Consider the following 13,432-nt stretch of genomic DNA (forward strand, 5'->3'; position numbering starts at 1 on the left):
CTACAGTAGGTGACTTGTTACCTTGCTGCCGTACCAGGCAATGACTTTGCAGGCAGTGTTTTTGCACAAAGGCACCTCATGAAACTGATTTTGGACAGGATTATGAGGCAGAGTAATGGTTTAATGATCTGCAGCTAAATATAGAGTGCTTTGGTGTTAACTAAGTGGATATTTCATTACTGCATTATTAATTTCTCGCTAGAAATAAATGGAAAACGTTGATCAAAAACATACATTTACACACAAACTGACCACCGACCGCAACTTTCAGATGGCAACTTTATTTATTGGCTTAACTATCACAGAATGGAACGCACAGGATTATGGGATATCAAAGGCAGCGAAGTATACATCTATACTGCCTTTAAAAAATCGACCAGATGAAGGCATCTCAGGAGACAGGAACTGAAGCTAAAATTGAATTCGGACATGCCTTGATGTAGGGCTGGGCGATATATCTAACGATCGAACTTCCAATAGAGCGGCACTGAATAGACAGAGCCGTAGATCACTGACAAGCCAGGCAATATCACGTTCATTATCGCAGATGAATCGCCTTTGATAATGAGCGCGATATTTCGTAGCTTGTCAGTGATCTACAGCTCTGTCTATTAAGTGGCGCTCCATTTGAAAGCAGGTGATGGCGATTTAGCACTAAGCACGGAACCCGATTAGTTTGATATATCGCCCAGCCCTACCTTGATGCCTTCCTAACTTGGAATGCGTCCTCCGAAGGCAGCATTTTTTAGTTTTCGGATGCAGCCATGGTCTCTCAGTTCGGTTCACTAGGCTACACTATCATGGTGAAGACTGCTGATATGACAGTTGTCCAGAAGACAATCAATGAAACTCTTCACAAGGAGGGTAAGACACAAACATTCATTGCCAAAGAAGCTGGCTGTTCACTGAGTGCTGTATCCAAGCATGTTAACAGAAAGTTGAGTGGAAGGAAAAAGTGTGAAAGAAAAAGAAGCACAACCAACCAAGAGAACTGCAGCCTTATGAGGACTGAATCGATTCAAGAATTTGAGTGAACTTCACAAGGAATGGACTGAGGCTGGGGTCAAGGCATCAATAGCCAACACACACAGACGTGTCAAGGAATTTGGCTACAGTTGTCGTATTCCTCTTGTTAAGTCACTCCTGAACCACAGACAATGTCAGGGGTGTCTTTCCTGAGCAAAGGAGAAGAAGAACTGGACTGTTGCCCAGTGGTCCAAAGTCCTCTTTTTAGATGAGAGCAAGTTTTGCATTTCATTTGAAAACCAGGGTCCTAGAGTCTGGAGAAAGGATAGACAAGCTCATAGCCCAAGTTGCTTGAAGTCCAGTGTTAAGTTTCCACTGTCTGTGATGATTTGGGGTGCAATGTAATCTGCTGGTGTTGGTCCATTGTGTTTTCGAAAACCAAAGCCACTGCACGTGTTTACCAAGAATTTTTGGAGCACTTCATGCTTCCTTCTGCTGACCAGCTTTTTCAAGATGCTGATTTCATTTTCCAGCAGGATTTGGCACCTGCCCAAACAGCCAAAAGCACCAAAAGTTGGTTAAATGACCATGGTTTGGTGTGTTTGACTGGGCAGCAAACTCACCAGACCTGAACCCCATATAGAATCTAGAGAAAGAAGAGACCAAAAAATGCAGATGAGCTGAAGGCCACTGTCAAAGAAACCTGGGCTTCCAGACCACCTCAGCAGTGCCACAAACTGATCACCTCCATGCCACGCCGAATTGAGGAAGTAATTAAAGCAAAATGAGCCCCTACCAAGTATTGAGTACATGTACAGTAAATTAGCATACTTCACAGAAGGCCAACAATTCACTAAAAAAATTTTTTATTATTATTATTGGTCTTATGAAGTATTCTTATTTGTTGACATAGTAAATTGGTTGGTTTTTGTTAAATGTGAGCCAAAATCATCATAGTTAAAAGAACCAAAGACTTTGACTACTTCGAACATTCTAATTTATTGAGATGCACCTGTATATATATACATACATATATATATATATATATATATATATATATATATATATATATATATATATATATATATATATATATATATATATATATATATATATATATATATATATATATATATATATATATATATATATATATATATATATATATATATATATATAGGTAGGTACTGGTGGTCATGAATAGAGAAAGAATAAACATAGGATACAATTTCCAAACAGAGTCAGAACAATGAAGTAGACAGATGACCACATCCCAGACTTCACGCCACCTTGAGACCTAATGCCATTGTACATGACTTCATTCCAGTCCTCGCCAGTGAGAATCTACAAACACAGTGAACTTATTTCAGGACCACATGGAATCTGTATCTGAGTAACGCCACAGAGAGCTTCCCATATTTCCGCAGAATAATTTGACAGATGCTTCCCCTTGCAAATCTGTTTATTAAACATTACAGTTAATTTGATGATCCTTTCAGCTACCAATGAATTGGATACCAATAACATACTGTACCAAATTCCATTCCTCAGAATTCCCCTGATTTTCCCAGAAATTTGACAAAGAAACAAAATCTACGAATTTTGTTTTACCCTTAAAGTATTTTTTTCTGTGCTGGACTTGAGTAAATGTATTCATTTTCATAATTATAAAGGGAAGATAGATTCTGTTTTGTTATTAAGTATGTTTCTTTTTTCTGCACCCTGATCCTAATTTCCTTTCTATCTGTGCAATTAAATCTTGGTCTAATTATTTAGCCTTCCTTGTAAGCCATTTTTTCACCAAGAAACATCCAGAGCCATGCATTAAATTCAGATTACAAATGGGTGGAATCTTACTTGAAACACTGTCATGATGGCTGCTGGAAAAGTGTCAAAATTTGTGGGTGTGTAGTCTTCAAAGATGAACCTACAAAGAAAGAAACATTTTTATTCAATATGTGTCTGACCAGGTTACTGAATAATGGATTATTTGCTTTTCAGCTTCTGGCTGAACCTGATCTATTTTCTATTGTCTTGCCACAACTGTCACATAGAGTTATAATTCCACTTCAAACATATTTTTTTTTTGCATGAAATTTGATGCCATGTTTGATATGGACATGGTGGTGGACTGAATACTTTTTGTTGAGTCAGGATTAAAGCATGCTGAGGATTTAATATTGTTATTGCAAATGATATAAAGAGCATCTCATAACTCATAAGGTGTAGAATTCCAATATTTTCAGTCATAAATCCAAATGTAAAACTGTCTACAAGCGTTGTCTGTGCTTAGACTGATAAGATATTACCTTCCACCAAAGAGCTGCATGCCTAGAAGTGCAAAGACCAAAATGAAGAGGAAAAGCAGGAAAAGCAAACTGATAATGGACTTCATGGAGCTCATCAGTGACACAACCAGGTTCCTCAGGGACGCCCAGTACCTTAACAACACATAAATACAGCATCTTGAGTTCAAAATAGGGACATACAGAACTGAGCAAAGACATCACAAGTCAATAAACAGATTATTGTCTCTGCAAGAAGCAAACAGACCAAGGAGACTGTTATTCCAGGCAAACTTGCACTTACTTTGTAATCTTGAAGATTCTCAACAACCGTAAGGCACGCAAAACGCTGATCCCAAATGATGTGCCAGGTCTGAAGAACCCCCAGAGCACCTCAAACATACTGCCTACTATCACCTGGAAGGAATTAAGGAATTTCACCTCTTTAAATATGTCACTGATGTCAGAAAATTCTGTCTATGTCGGTGGTTACATTAGAAAAAATTTCTTCAAAATATCAGACAAAAAAGGTCAATTTTCTGTTGTCAGTTGTGTAGTGGTGTATGGACCACAACAAATGTATATATCTATCCAACTATGTTTATGCATACATATGTATCCATGTACTGTGTGTATACAGTATACTGTGTATATATATATATATATATATATATATATATATATATATATATATATATATATATACACACACACACATTTAATGTAAAATCTTTGTTGAACAATAAATTCACATTTATGACACATTATGACCCATTTTAATTTTATGTTAAGACTTCTGATATAGGCGAAAATCAAAAGTTTTTAGCGGGCTACAGACATTTGATGTGCTTAAAAGTAGCTACTATTCATGTTACATTAACTGTATGTTAGATGTTATTTGATTAAACAAGTTTTATAGTACTTAAAAAGAAAAAAGAAAAAGTAACAGGATCTGTATGGAAAGGCTAAGTAACAAATGTTCTGATTTAATTAAAGATAAGCCAAAAGATAATCATTATATATTGACACTGTCCAGAAATAAAACTGAAATCTAATTAAAGGTACGTATTGATATTCAGTGTTGGGACCTCAAAATTTACATAGAAATTAGAGACATGTTCATAATGTTCATAGTGGAGAAGTATAACTTTAAAAAAAGATCAATTGAGATTTACAGTTTCATCTGCTCTTATTTCTTTGTACTGCTTTTATCTTTCTTGATTAAAAAAAAAATGCCATGAACTTTCATTTTTTGGAGTCACCTCCTCGATCCTCTTTAACACTTGCACTGTTGTGCTATCTTCATTTCAAAGAAGATTATGGGAAGGATAACAGAAATACACTTACCCCAAAATCAAAGCAGTTAAAGGAGGAGTGGAAATAGAGTCTGGGCCCAAGTCCATACATCTTGAGAAACATCTCTGTGAGAAACAGGCCCATAAACAGGAACTCTGCATAGTCTGCAACAGAAAAGAATCACTTTAAAGTTAAGACTATTGATCATGTATGAAAGCATATACATTGAGTGAAAAGTTTCATTTTGTTTGTGGTCTTACAAAGGAGACTAGACAACCACTGAGGCTGCTTGTGGTGTACAATGGCAACACAGAAAGTGTTGAGGGCAACCAGACTCAGAACGATCCAGTAGAAGGTATGAGTCTTCACCATACGGCGAACGGAAATCCGTAGCATGCGTTCTTTCCGACGGAAATAGGATGTTGGTCCTCTTTTGGCACTGCGTATGCTGGCTTTGTTCAGTGGCATCCCTGATGAACAAAAATATTTATGAACAAGCACAACAACTTAATCCACATTTATACTTGGTTGAATATGGAGACAATTTCAGCTGTATGTGAAAACATGCATATAATGACGTGGGTAAATATCTTGCACACGATATGAAGGAGACCTGGGCAGAAAGCCACTCACCTACAGCCGATATGTCAGAATTCTGTTCCTCTGGAGTTCTCCGAACATCATCCACCCCTCTTCTCTTTATTGTGGTGGCTCTTTTTAGCACTAAAAACACACATACCAAATAATTTCTCTTATTATCTTATCTTATATATATTTTATTTCTAACTAAACAAATAACAGATTAATAAACCAAAAACTGTAAGAAATAAAAGCATATGCGGGTTATAAATATTGACAGTCACTTGATTTGAATTTTAGTCATGTCACGCTGGATAGCCCTGCCCATGTCGTGTCAGAAATTATTGTATTACATGTTACTATAAATAAATAAATAAATAAAAATGGTGATCACCTTACAAAAATCTATGTATATATTTTCTTTATTTGTTTTTATTTGTTTATTTAATCATGGACAATACATTTAAATAATAAAAATCAATGTTAAATGTAACAGGGTGGCTAATTTCCATCTGCAATCCTAGGGTAAGTTGAAAAGCCAAACTGAAGCTACAGCAAATAATTAAAATATAATCTGTAAAATATTTACTTTGTTGTGTTTCTTATTAATCAATGATGCTAACTCATCATAAAGGTCAAATATGTTTTTTGTTAAGACATGCAGAATTTATGTTTTAAATGCGTACAGGGAAACTATGTATCACTGAAAACTTGATGTAGCCCATTTTAAAACATGATATGACAAATGTACAGCCACCACTCTGTTCTTCTAATCATTTACTTTTCAAGCATTTGAATTTTTTTTTATCAAAGTACGTAGTCTAATAGGTTCCACTAAAGGATACATTCAATTGCAAATAAATCTGCTTGTTATATTTTGCTGTTGTCATGGCAACAATTAAGTAAATATGAATGCCTACAATTACATTTTATGTTTAGTTTGCAACCTGGATGCCTACTGCTGTCAAACATCATATGCAAGGGCTAAAACCGGTCTCAGTCTCTCCTCACCTACTAAATTTTTTTTCCATATTGGGCCCAGTTTTTTTAAGACAATCATCTTAAATAGAATGATGGAATGCATACAGGAGAACAGCAGGGGCATCAAAATAAGAGTTCCCCATGGTGACTGCCTGTTTTCCATTCACACAGCCTCTGGGAAGCTGTCAATCAACATCTAATAAAAAAATGAAACAAATATCGTCTTATATAGGGTTCAGATGTCATGTGGGTTTTCGCTTCACAGATATGCGCCATGAGCAGGATCATGGCGTTTTGTTTATTGTGACATCAGTCTATTGAATATATAATCTCTGTGCTGTTTTATGAGACCAGAAGAGGCTTTATATGACAGAACAGGCTATTGAATGAATTATGAAATCTTAGACAGAGAGAGAATGCGTATTTACTAGTGTGTTCAAAGTACTAGTGTACTAGTGTGACCCTAACCCTGACATATAATGAAAAAACTGCATCCCACAATCTATGTGGGAAAATGAGAGAAAAACAGCTTCAGGTCAAACATCTTACCATCTAAAGCAGAAGGTCCTGAATTCTTGTTCTCCTCTGCAAGCATCACCTCCTCTGCAAAATACAAACGCATTTAAATTTTATCAAGTTGTACACATACAATTTACTGTAAAACTGACATTTAAAATCTAATTTAATACTGGATATTAAAAGAAAGATTAAAAAAATTTAAACAAACCAATGGAATAAGAAATATTACATATTTGTGACACTGATCATGTGCAATGATTTTCCTACTTCCATTGAAGCACAAGATGCGTTCTGAATATGCTAAAGAACATGATCATTAGTTCCTCTTCAGGAACTTGAGCTGCATCGAGAATGTTTGGGGAACGCGTCCAGCGTGACGTCTCTGAATAATGTGTATAATCAGTCCAAAGGAAGGGCGAGACGTCATAGGCGGGTGACATCAGAGACCAGGAAGCATAAAGCATGAGCGGCGAAGCCGGAAATCAGCCTTGTGTCTTCAGCAAGTGTGTGTGTGTCAGTCACTATCTGTTTGTGAGTCTTATTTAGTGTCGTTTGTCCACTGATAAACTCCGTGCATGCGATCCTACGAGCCGTCTCCAACCCGTTCACCAGATCATGTGCGATTCCTGAGACGGCTCGTCCTATCTCCACCCATGTTTACTAGATCTAGAGCTGGTTCTCGAGGCTTGGAAACCAGCACTGCGGTTTTTTCGCCCTCTGAGACAGCTCGCTGCTGCTGTTGCATGCTCTCTCGCCGGGCATGCTCTGAGGAGTGTATCCGTGCATGCGATCTTGCGGTCGCGCTGGGGCACGGCGGCGACCGCGTTCGCAGGAATCGCACATGATCTGGCGAACGGGTTGGAGACGGCTCGTCCTATCTCCACCCGTGTTCACTAGATCTAGAGCTCGGTCTCGAGGCTTGAAAACCCGTGCTGTGGTTTCTTCGTCCTCGGAGGCAGAGCTCGCTGCAGCATTCATCTTCCTCTGAGGAGATTGATGTGTCTGTGTGACTGAGTAGCATATATAAAAAAAATGCACGCTGCCGATGCAAAGCATGTATTACATTGTTTCATCTTTATGTGAGTTTTTTCTACACCAGACCGTGTTGACTCATCTGGTTGTTGACTACTATATATTAATATTTATCTGACTATGTGAAGTTAGATGTGCAGGGGCTCTAGGGATGTAATTTCTTATGTGAGAACACGTGTGTACCGCTCTTCCTCTGAGGAGGTTGAGGCGGTCAGGGGCTGCTGGGCGGAGCAGTCCCAACCATGTTCCAGCCCCTCGTGCCGGGGGTGTCACTTTTGTACTCCGCAGACGCTAGAGTCAGAGTGGCGCTCCCAGGCCGAAGGCTTCTAGTGGAAAGCAGTTCTACGGACCGTTGTTTTCGCTGGATAGCCTTCATCATAACGTCCTGACGCGTAAGGCCTAGGACGTTTTGAGGGCCAGCTCCCTCTGGGGAAGAGTGGTGTACACCGCATTACACGGTGCCTGTCTCTCTTCAGTGCCCTCAGGAGATCGATCTGCCAACCCTGCCGGTGTTCCAGGGCGCAGCGGTCTCCAGCGAGCGCTTCTCTCAGTTACCGCCCGGAAACGTAGCGGTGCTGAGAGGCTCGCTACCTCTACGGAGGTCTCTAGAGCAGCTAGTATGGTCGTCCCCTGCCGGTCCGCCGCTTCAGGACACCGAGCTAGTGACTCTAGGCACACCAGAGGCCAGTCTCGCGAGACTGGTTCCCTTAGGAGGTCACATGGTAGTGTGGGAGCCCCTGCCAAGTGTACTTCACGGGGTCCTGCCCCGAGCAGGCTCTGGTCTAGTCTTCCTAGCAGATGACGTGGGTCTGAGGACCGTCGTTTTTAGGAGATTTCAGCTACGAGAGTCCTGATGCTGCGGCTCAGGACCTCGGAGGGCAGGCCCCTCTGGGGAAGAGCGGTATACACCGCATTACACGGTGCCCGTCTCTCCTCAGTGCCCTCAGGAGATCGATCTGCCAACCCTGCCGGTGTTCCAGGGCACAGCGGTCTCCAGCGAGCGCTTCTCTCAGTTACCGTCCGGAAACGTAGCGGTACTAAGAGGCTCGCGACCTCCTGGGAGGTTTCCAGAGCAGCTAGTTTGGCTGTCTCAGTGGGTCCTGCACACTGTAGTGAGAGGCCACAGAATCCCCAAGGCCCCAAGCAGGCTCTGGTAATGGAACAGAAGTAGACTCTCTCTGAGGATGGAGACCATCGATGTGGTCCCTCCTTGGGTTGCAGAGTCCGGTCCTACAGCCGGTACTTCACTGTTCCAAGGAAGGATGAGGTGTTGTGTCCTTTTCTAGATCTGTGCTTTTTGAACCTCTCAGTCAGGGGACTGAAGTTTAGCACGCCTGCACAGGCCAAGTCCGAGGACTGGTGTGTCACGATCTATCAAAAGATGCACTTATCTCCATCCTTCTTCATCGGAAGTTCCTGCGGTTTGCTTTTGGGGGCAAAAGCCTACCAATACGGATCTTCCTCTGGCCTTGCACTCTCACCCCACACTTTCACGACTCAACCACATTGACGATTGGTTGATATCAGCTCAATCTGAGCAGATGACGGTTCTGCACCGAGATGTCGTTCTCACTCACACGAAAGAGCTGGGGTTAAGACTTAACGCCAAGAAAAGTGTGCTTTCTCCAGTTCAGAGAACCACTTATTTGGGCATGGTGTGGGATTCGACCACGATCCAGGCACGTATGTCACCTGCTCGGATCGAGTCGATCCTCACTGCAGTCGCGAGAGTGAGAGAAGGCCGGTCACTCACTGTCAAGCAGTCACGGAGATTGCTGGGTCTGATGGCAGCTGCGTCCAACGTGAATACTATTGGCCTGCTGTACATGAGACCCCTACAGTGGTGGCTCAAGACCAAGGGGTTCTCCCTGAAGGGAAACCCACTTTGCATGCTAAAGGTCACGCGGCGCTGCCTACGTGCCTTGGATATGTGGAGGAAGCCTTGGTTCTTGTCTCAGGGCCCGGTGCTGGGAGCTCCTTGTCGCCGAGGGATGCTAGTGACAGGCGCGTCCCTCACCGGCTGGGGTGCGGTCATGAGTGGCCACCCTGCCCGCGGTCTGTGGAGTGGTCGCCATCTGACATGGCACATCAACTGCCTGGAGATGCTGGCCGTGCTTCGTGCACTTCATTATTTTCTCGCAGACCTTAGAGGTCGCCATGTGTTGGTGCGCACCGACAACACAGCGGTGGTCTCTTACATCAACCGCCAAGGAGGTCTGCACTCACGCCGTTTATACAACTAGCGTACCAGATCCTTGTGTGGGCCCAGGACGAATTCCTCTCGCTCAGAGCAGTTCACATTCCTGGGCATCTTAATATGGGAGCAGACATCCTGTTGAGGCAGGGGCCAAGGCCCAGGGAATGGTGGCTTCACACTGAGGTGATGAAGCAGAGTTAGAGATGTTGGCCAGACTCGGGTGGATTTGTTTGCGACTCGAGAGACATTGCACTGTCCCCTCTGGCTTCCTCTGACTCATCCAGCTCCACTGGGGCTGGACGCCATGGTACAGACATGGCCGAGGCTTCATCTGTACATTTTTCCCCTGATTGCTCTGCTCTCGGGAGTTCTGGAGAGAGTGCGCCGGGGCAGAGTCCGGCTGCTGTTAGTAGCCCCGTTCTGGACGGGCCGGGTATGGTTCCTGGGCCTGATTTCTCTTTTTGACGGCACTCCATGGGAGGTTCCTGTCAGGAGAGATCTCCTCTCACAAGCGGAGGGTGCGCCCCCGCATGGAGCTTAGAGGCTGTAGGTGCTGTCTCTGAGGAGGCACAACTCTTAGCTTCCGGTCTCTCAACCAAGGTTGTAAGACCATTCTCCAAACCAGAGCTCCCTCAATGAGGAAGCTGTATGCCTTGAAGTGGAAGCTTTTCACTTCTTGGTGCGGAGACCGCCAGCTCGACCCAGTTAACTGCCCGTATGGTACAGTGCTGGAGTTCCTGCAGGCTCTCCGCAGGGTTGACCCCCTCCACCCTGAAGGTCTACGTGGCGGCCATGGTGGCCCCTCTCGGTGGCCAGTCAGTGGGCAGAAACCCTCTGGTTACATGTTTCCTCCATGGTGCGCTGAGGCTGAGGCCTCCGGCCAGAAGAAGCTTATGCTAAGCGGTGATCAGGATGTTATCCTAAGCCTCGAGTCCTCTGATCTCCCCTCTCCTGGGGATCAAGTCTGGCGGCGTGGGCATTCTCGTTCCCCAAACGTTCTCGACGCAGCTCGAGTTCCTGAAGAGGAACGTCTAAGGTTACGTATGTAACCCTGGTTCCTCGAAGGAACGAGATGCTGCGTCGCAGTGCCACACTTCCGGCATCTCTGGCTGGCGCTTGCTTCATCCTTTGAGGCTGATTTCCGGCTTTGCCGCTCATGCTTTATGCTTCCTGGTCTCTGACGTCACCCGCCTATGACGTCTCCCCCTTCCTTTGGACTGATTATACACATTATTCAGAGACGTCACGCTGGACGCGTTCCCCAAACGTTCTCGACGCAGCTTCTTGTTCCTTCGAGGAACCAGGGTTACATACGTAACCTTAGACGGTTTTTGGTATTTAACTGCTGTCATTAAAAGCATTCTGAAATGTATATATTTAGTTTATTTTTCACTTGAATTGTTATACTGATATACAGTATAGCAAATATAATTTGGCATAAAATAATTGCAAAATAGAAGCATTTTCTAGAAGCATTGTCTCTTTTTAATGACACTGAGCATCTGCTGTAGAAAGGGGGCGATGCTGTGGCCCAGTGTGTTTTGACAGATTTGATTTACTTTATTTATTTTTTTGCATGGTGCATTTACTAGCCCATTATGTAAGAATACCTGCACGGTCGATCCAGGCCCGATACCCATTCAGCTCCCTCTCGATCTGTTGCTGTCTTCTGAGCTTCATGAAGGCTCTTCGGTTCTCCACCCGCTCTCGCTCTTTAGCAAACTCCCTACACAAGCCAACAGCATGCAATTACACACACAGAGAATAACCACAGGGATGACACACTTAATTTATCAAAGTGTTTCACCTGCAGTGTGAAGGAATGAAAGGCAGAGAGAGAGGCTGCATCCCAATTTGCTTATTTTTTTTTTTATTGAAATCACACCGACTTCAAACCAATAGTCATTAGTCATCAGTCATTAGCTGCATTTCCATTACAGATTTGCACAAAACTTTTGCAATATTTTATATATATTGATTAAAAAACAAATGCGAAATGCCAGCGTTTCAATTACCTGATGTTATGCAACTAAACTTCATTTTTTCCTCTCGCTACAAGTCATGGCGACAGATGTTGGTAGATTAAAGGGTAAGTTCACCCAATAATCAAAATTATGTAATTAATAACTCACCCTTATGTCGTTCCAAACCCGTGAGACCTCCATTTATCTTCGGAACACAGTTTAAGATATTTTAGATTTAGTCTGAGAGCTCTCAGTCCCTCCATTTAAACTGTGTGAATGGTATACTGTCCATGTCCAGAAAGGTAAGAAACACATCATCAAAGTAGTCCATGTGACATAAGAGGGTCAGTTCGAATTTTTTGAAGCATCAAGAATACATTTTGGTCCAAAAATAGCAAAAACTACGACTTTATTCATCATTGTCTTCTCTTCCGTGTCTGTTGTGAGAGAGTTCAAAACAAAGCAGTTTGTGATATCCGGTTCGCGAACGAATCATTCGATGTAACCGGATCTTCTTGAACCAGTTTACCAAATCGAACTGAATCGTTTAAAACGATTCACGTCTCCAATAAGCATTAATCCGCAAATGACTTAAGCTGTTAACTTAAAGAGTTAAAACAAACCAATATCCCGGAGTAATTCATTTACTCAAACAGTACACTGACTGAACTGCTGTGAAGAGAGAACTCAAGATGAACACAGAGCCGAGCCAGATAACGAACAAAAGACTGACTCCTTCAGTCAGATTTTTTTCTTACCTTTCTGGACATGGACAGTATACCGTGCACACAGTTTCAATGGAGGGACTGAGAGCTCTCGGACTAAATCTAAAATATCTTAAACTGTTTTCCGAAGATAAACGGAGGTCTTACGGGTTTGGAACGACATGAGGGTGAGTTATTAATGACATAATTTTGATTATTGGGTGAACTAACCCTTTAATGTATAGAGCAGCCACCGCACTAGCCATTATTTTTAATTGAAGGAGATGAAGGTGTGTATCTCTAGCAAAGCAGTGCAGAGAACCGGTTCTGGAACATAGAACTGGTATAAACACAAGTGTGACGAGTGGGGCGGGGACGAGGGACTTGGGAGCGAGGCCGGTGGAGTGATTGGAGATGAGCTACACCTGTTCGACCCGCCGGTCTCGAGGCCCACGGAGGAGATGGAAGGATATAAAACTGGAGCGACGACAGTGAAGGACAAGAGACCGGCGGGTCGAACAGGTGTAGCTCATCTCCAATCACTCCACCGGCCTCGCTCCCACGTCCCTCGGCCCCGGCCCACTCGTCACAACAAGCATTTACTAGAGTGGCCACGATCAGCTTCGGTGGCCGTGTTGGAGCCATGAATGTCTATATAAAGAAAAGTGTGGTTTCAGGTATTGCAGTAATGTTGTTGCCTCCATGTCATGGAGAAACTGTGTGTTTCTATGCAAAAGCACTTATTTGGGCTTGAAAGTGGATGCAATTAGAAATCAGTGGATAAGATTTATTTACAACACTGTTCCAGAACAGTACAACTTACTACTGATTGCTCAAATGTGGAATATGATGACATATAGAGTAATACATATTGTTTGTCGTTCTTACGATTACAAGTGCAGATATGAA

The 13,432-nt window shown here is 42.7% G+C and overlaps 1 protein-coding gene across 2 annotated transcripts in view; it reads right to left on the reverse strand.

Annotated features, from left to right (window-relative positions):
* Positions 1-13,432, reverse strand: part of LOC132114778 (voltage-dependent R-type calcium channel subunit alpha-1E-like) — a 132,714-nt gene that overhangs the window by 51,789 nt on the left and 67,493 nt on the right. For both annotated transcript variants that reach the window (XM_059523098.1, XM_059523099.1), the window contains exons 7-15: positions 11,466-11,581; positions 6,657-6,710; positions 5,181-5,270; positions 4,808-5,017; positions 4,599-4,711; positions 3,556-3,668; positions 3,276-3,407; positions 2,824-2,893; positions 2,193-2,310 (exon numbers count right to left, since the gene is read on the reverse strand). In XM_059523098.1, coding sequence (XP_059379081.1) covers positions 2,193-2,310; positions 2,824-2,893; positions 3,276-3,407; positions 3,556-3,668; positions 4,599-4,711; positions 4,808-5,017; positions 5,181-5,270; positions 6,657-6,710; positions 11,466-11,581 — 1,016 coding nt within the window. The remainder of the gene's footprint in view (positions 1-2,192; positions 2,311-2,823; positions 2,894-3,275; positions 3,408-3,555; positions 3,669-4,598; positions 4,712-4,807; positions 5,018-5,180; positions 5,271-6,656; positions 6,711-11,465; positions 11,582-13,432) is intronic.

Source organism: Carassius carassius, chromosome 34 (assembly GCF_963082965.1).
Source record: "Carassius carassius chromosome 34, fCarCar2.1, whole genome shotgun sequence".
In the NCBI taxonomy this organism is placed as follows: Eukaryota; Metazoa; Chordata; class Actinopteri; order Cypriniformes; family Cyprinidae; genus Carassius; species Carassius carassius.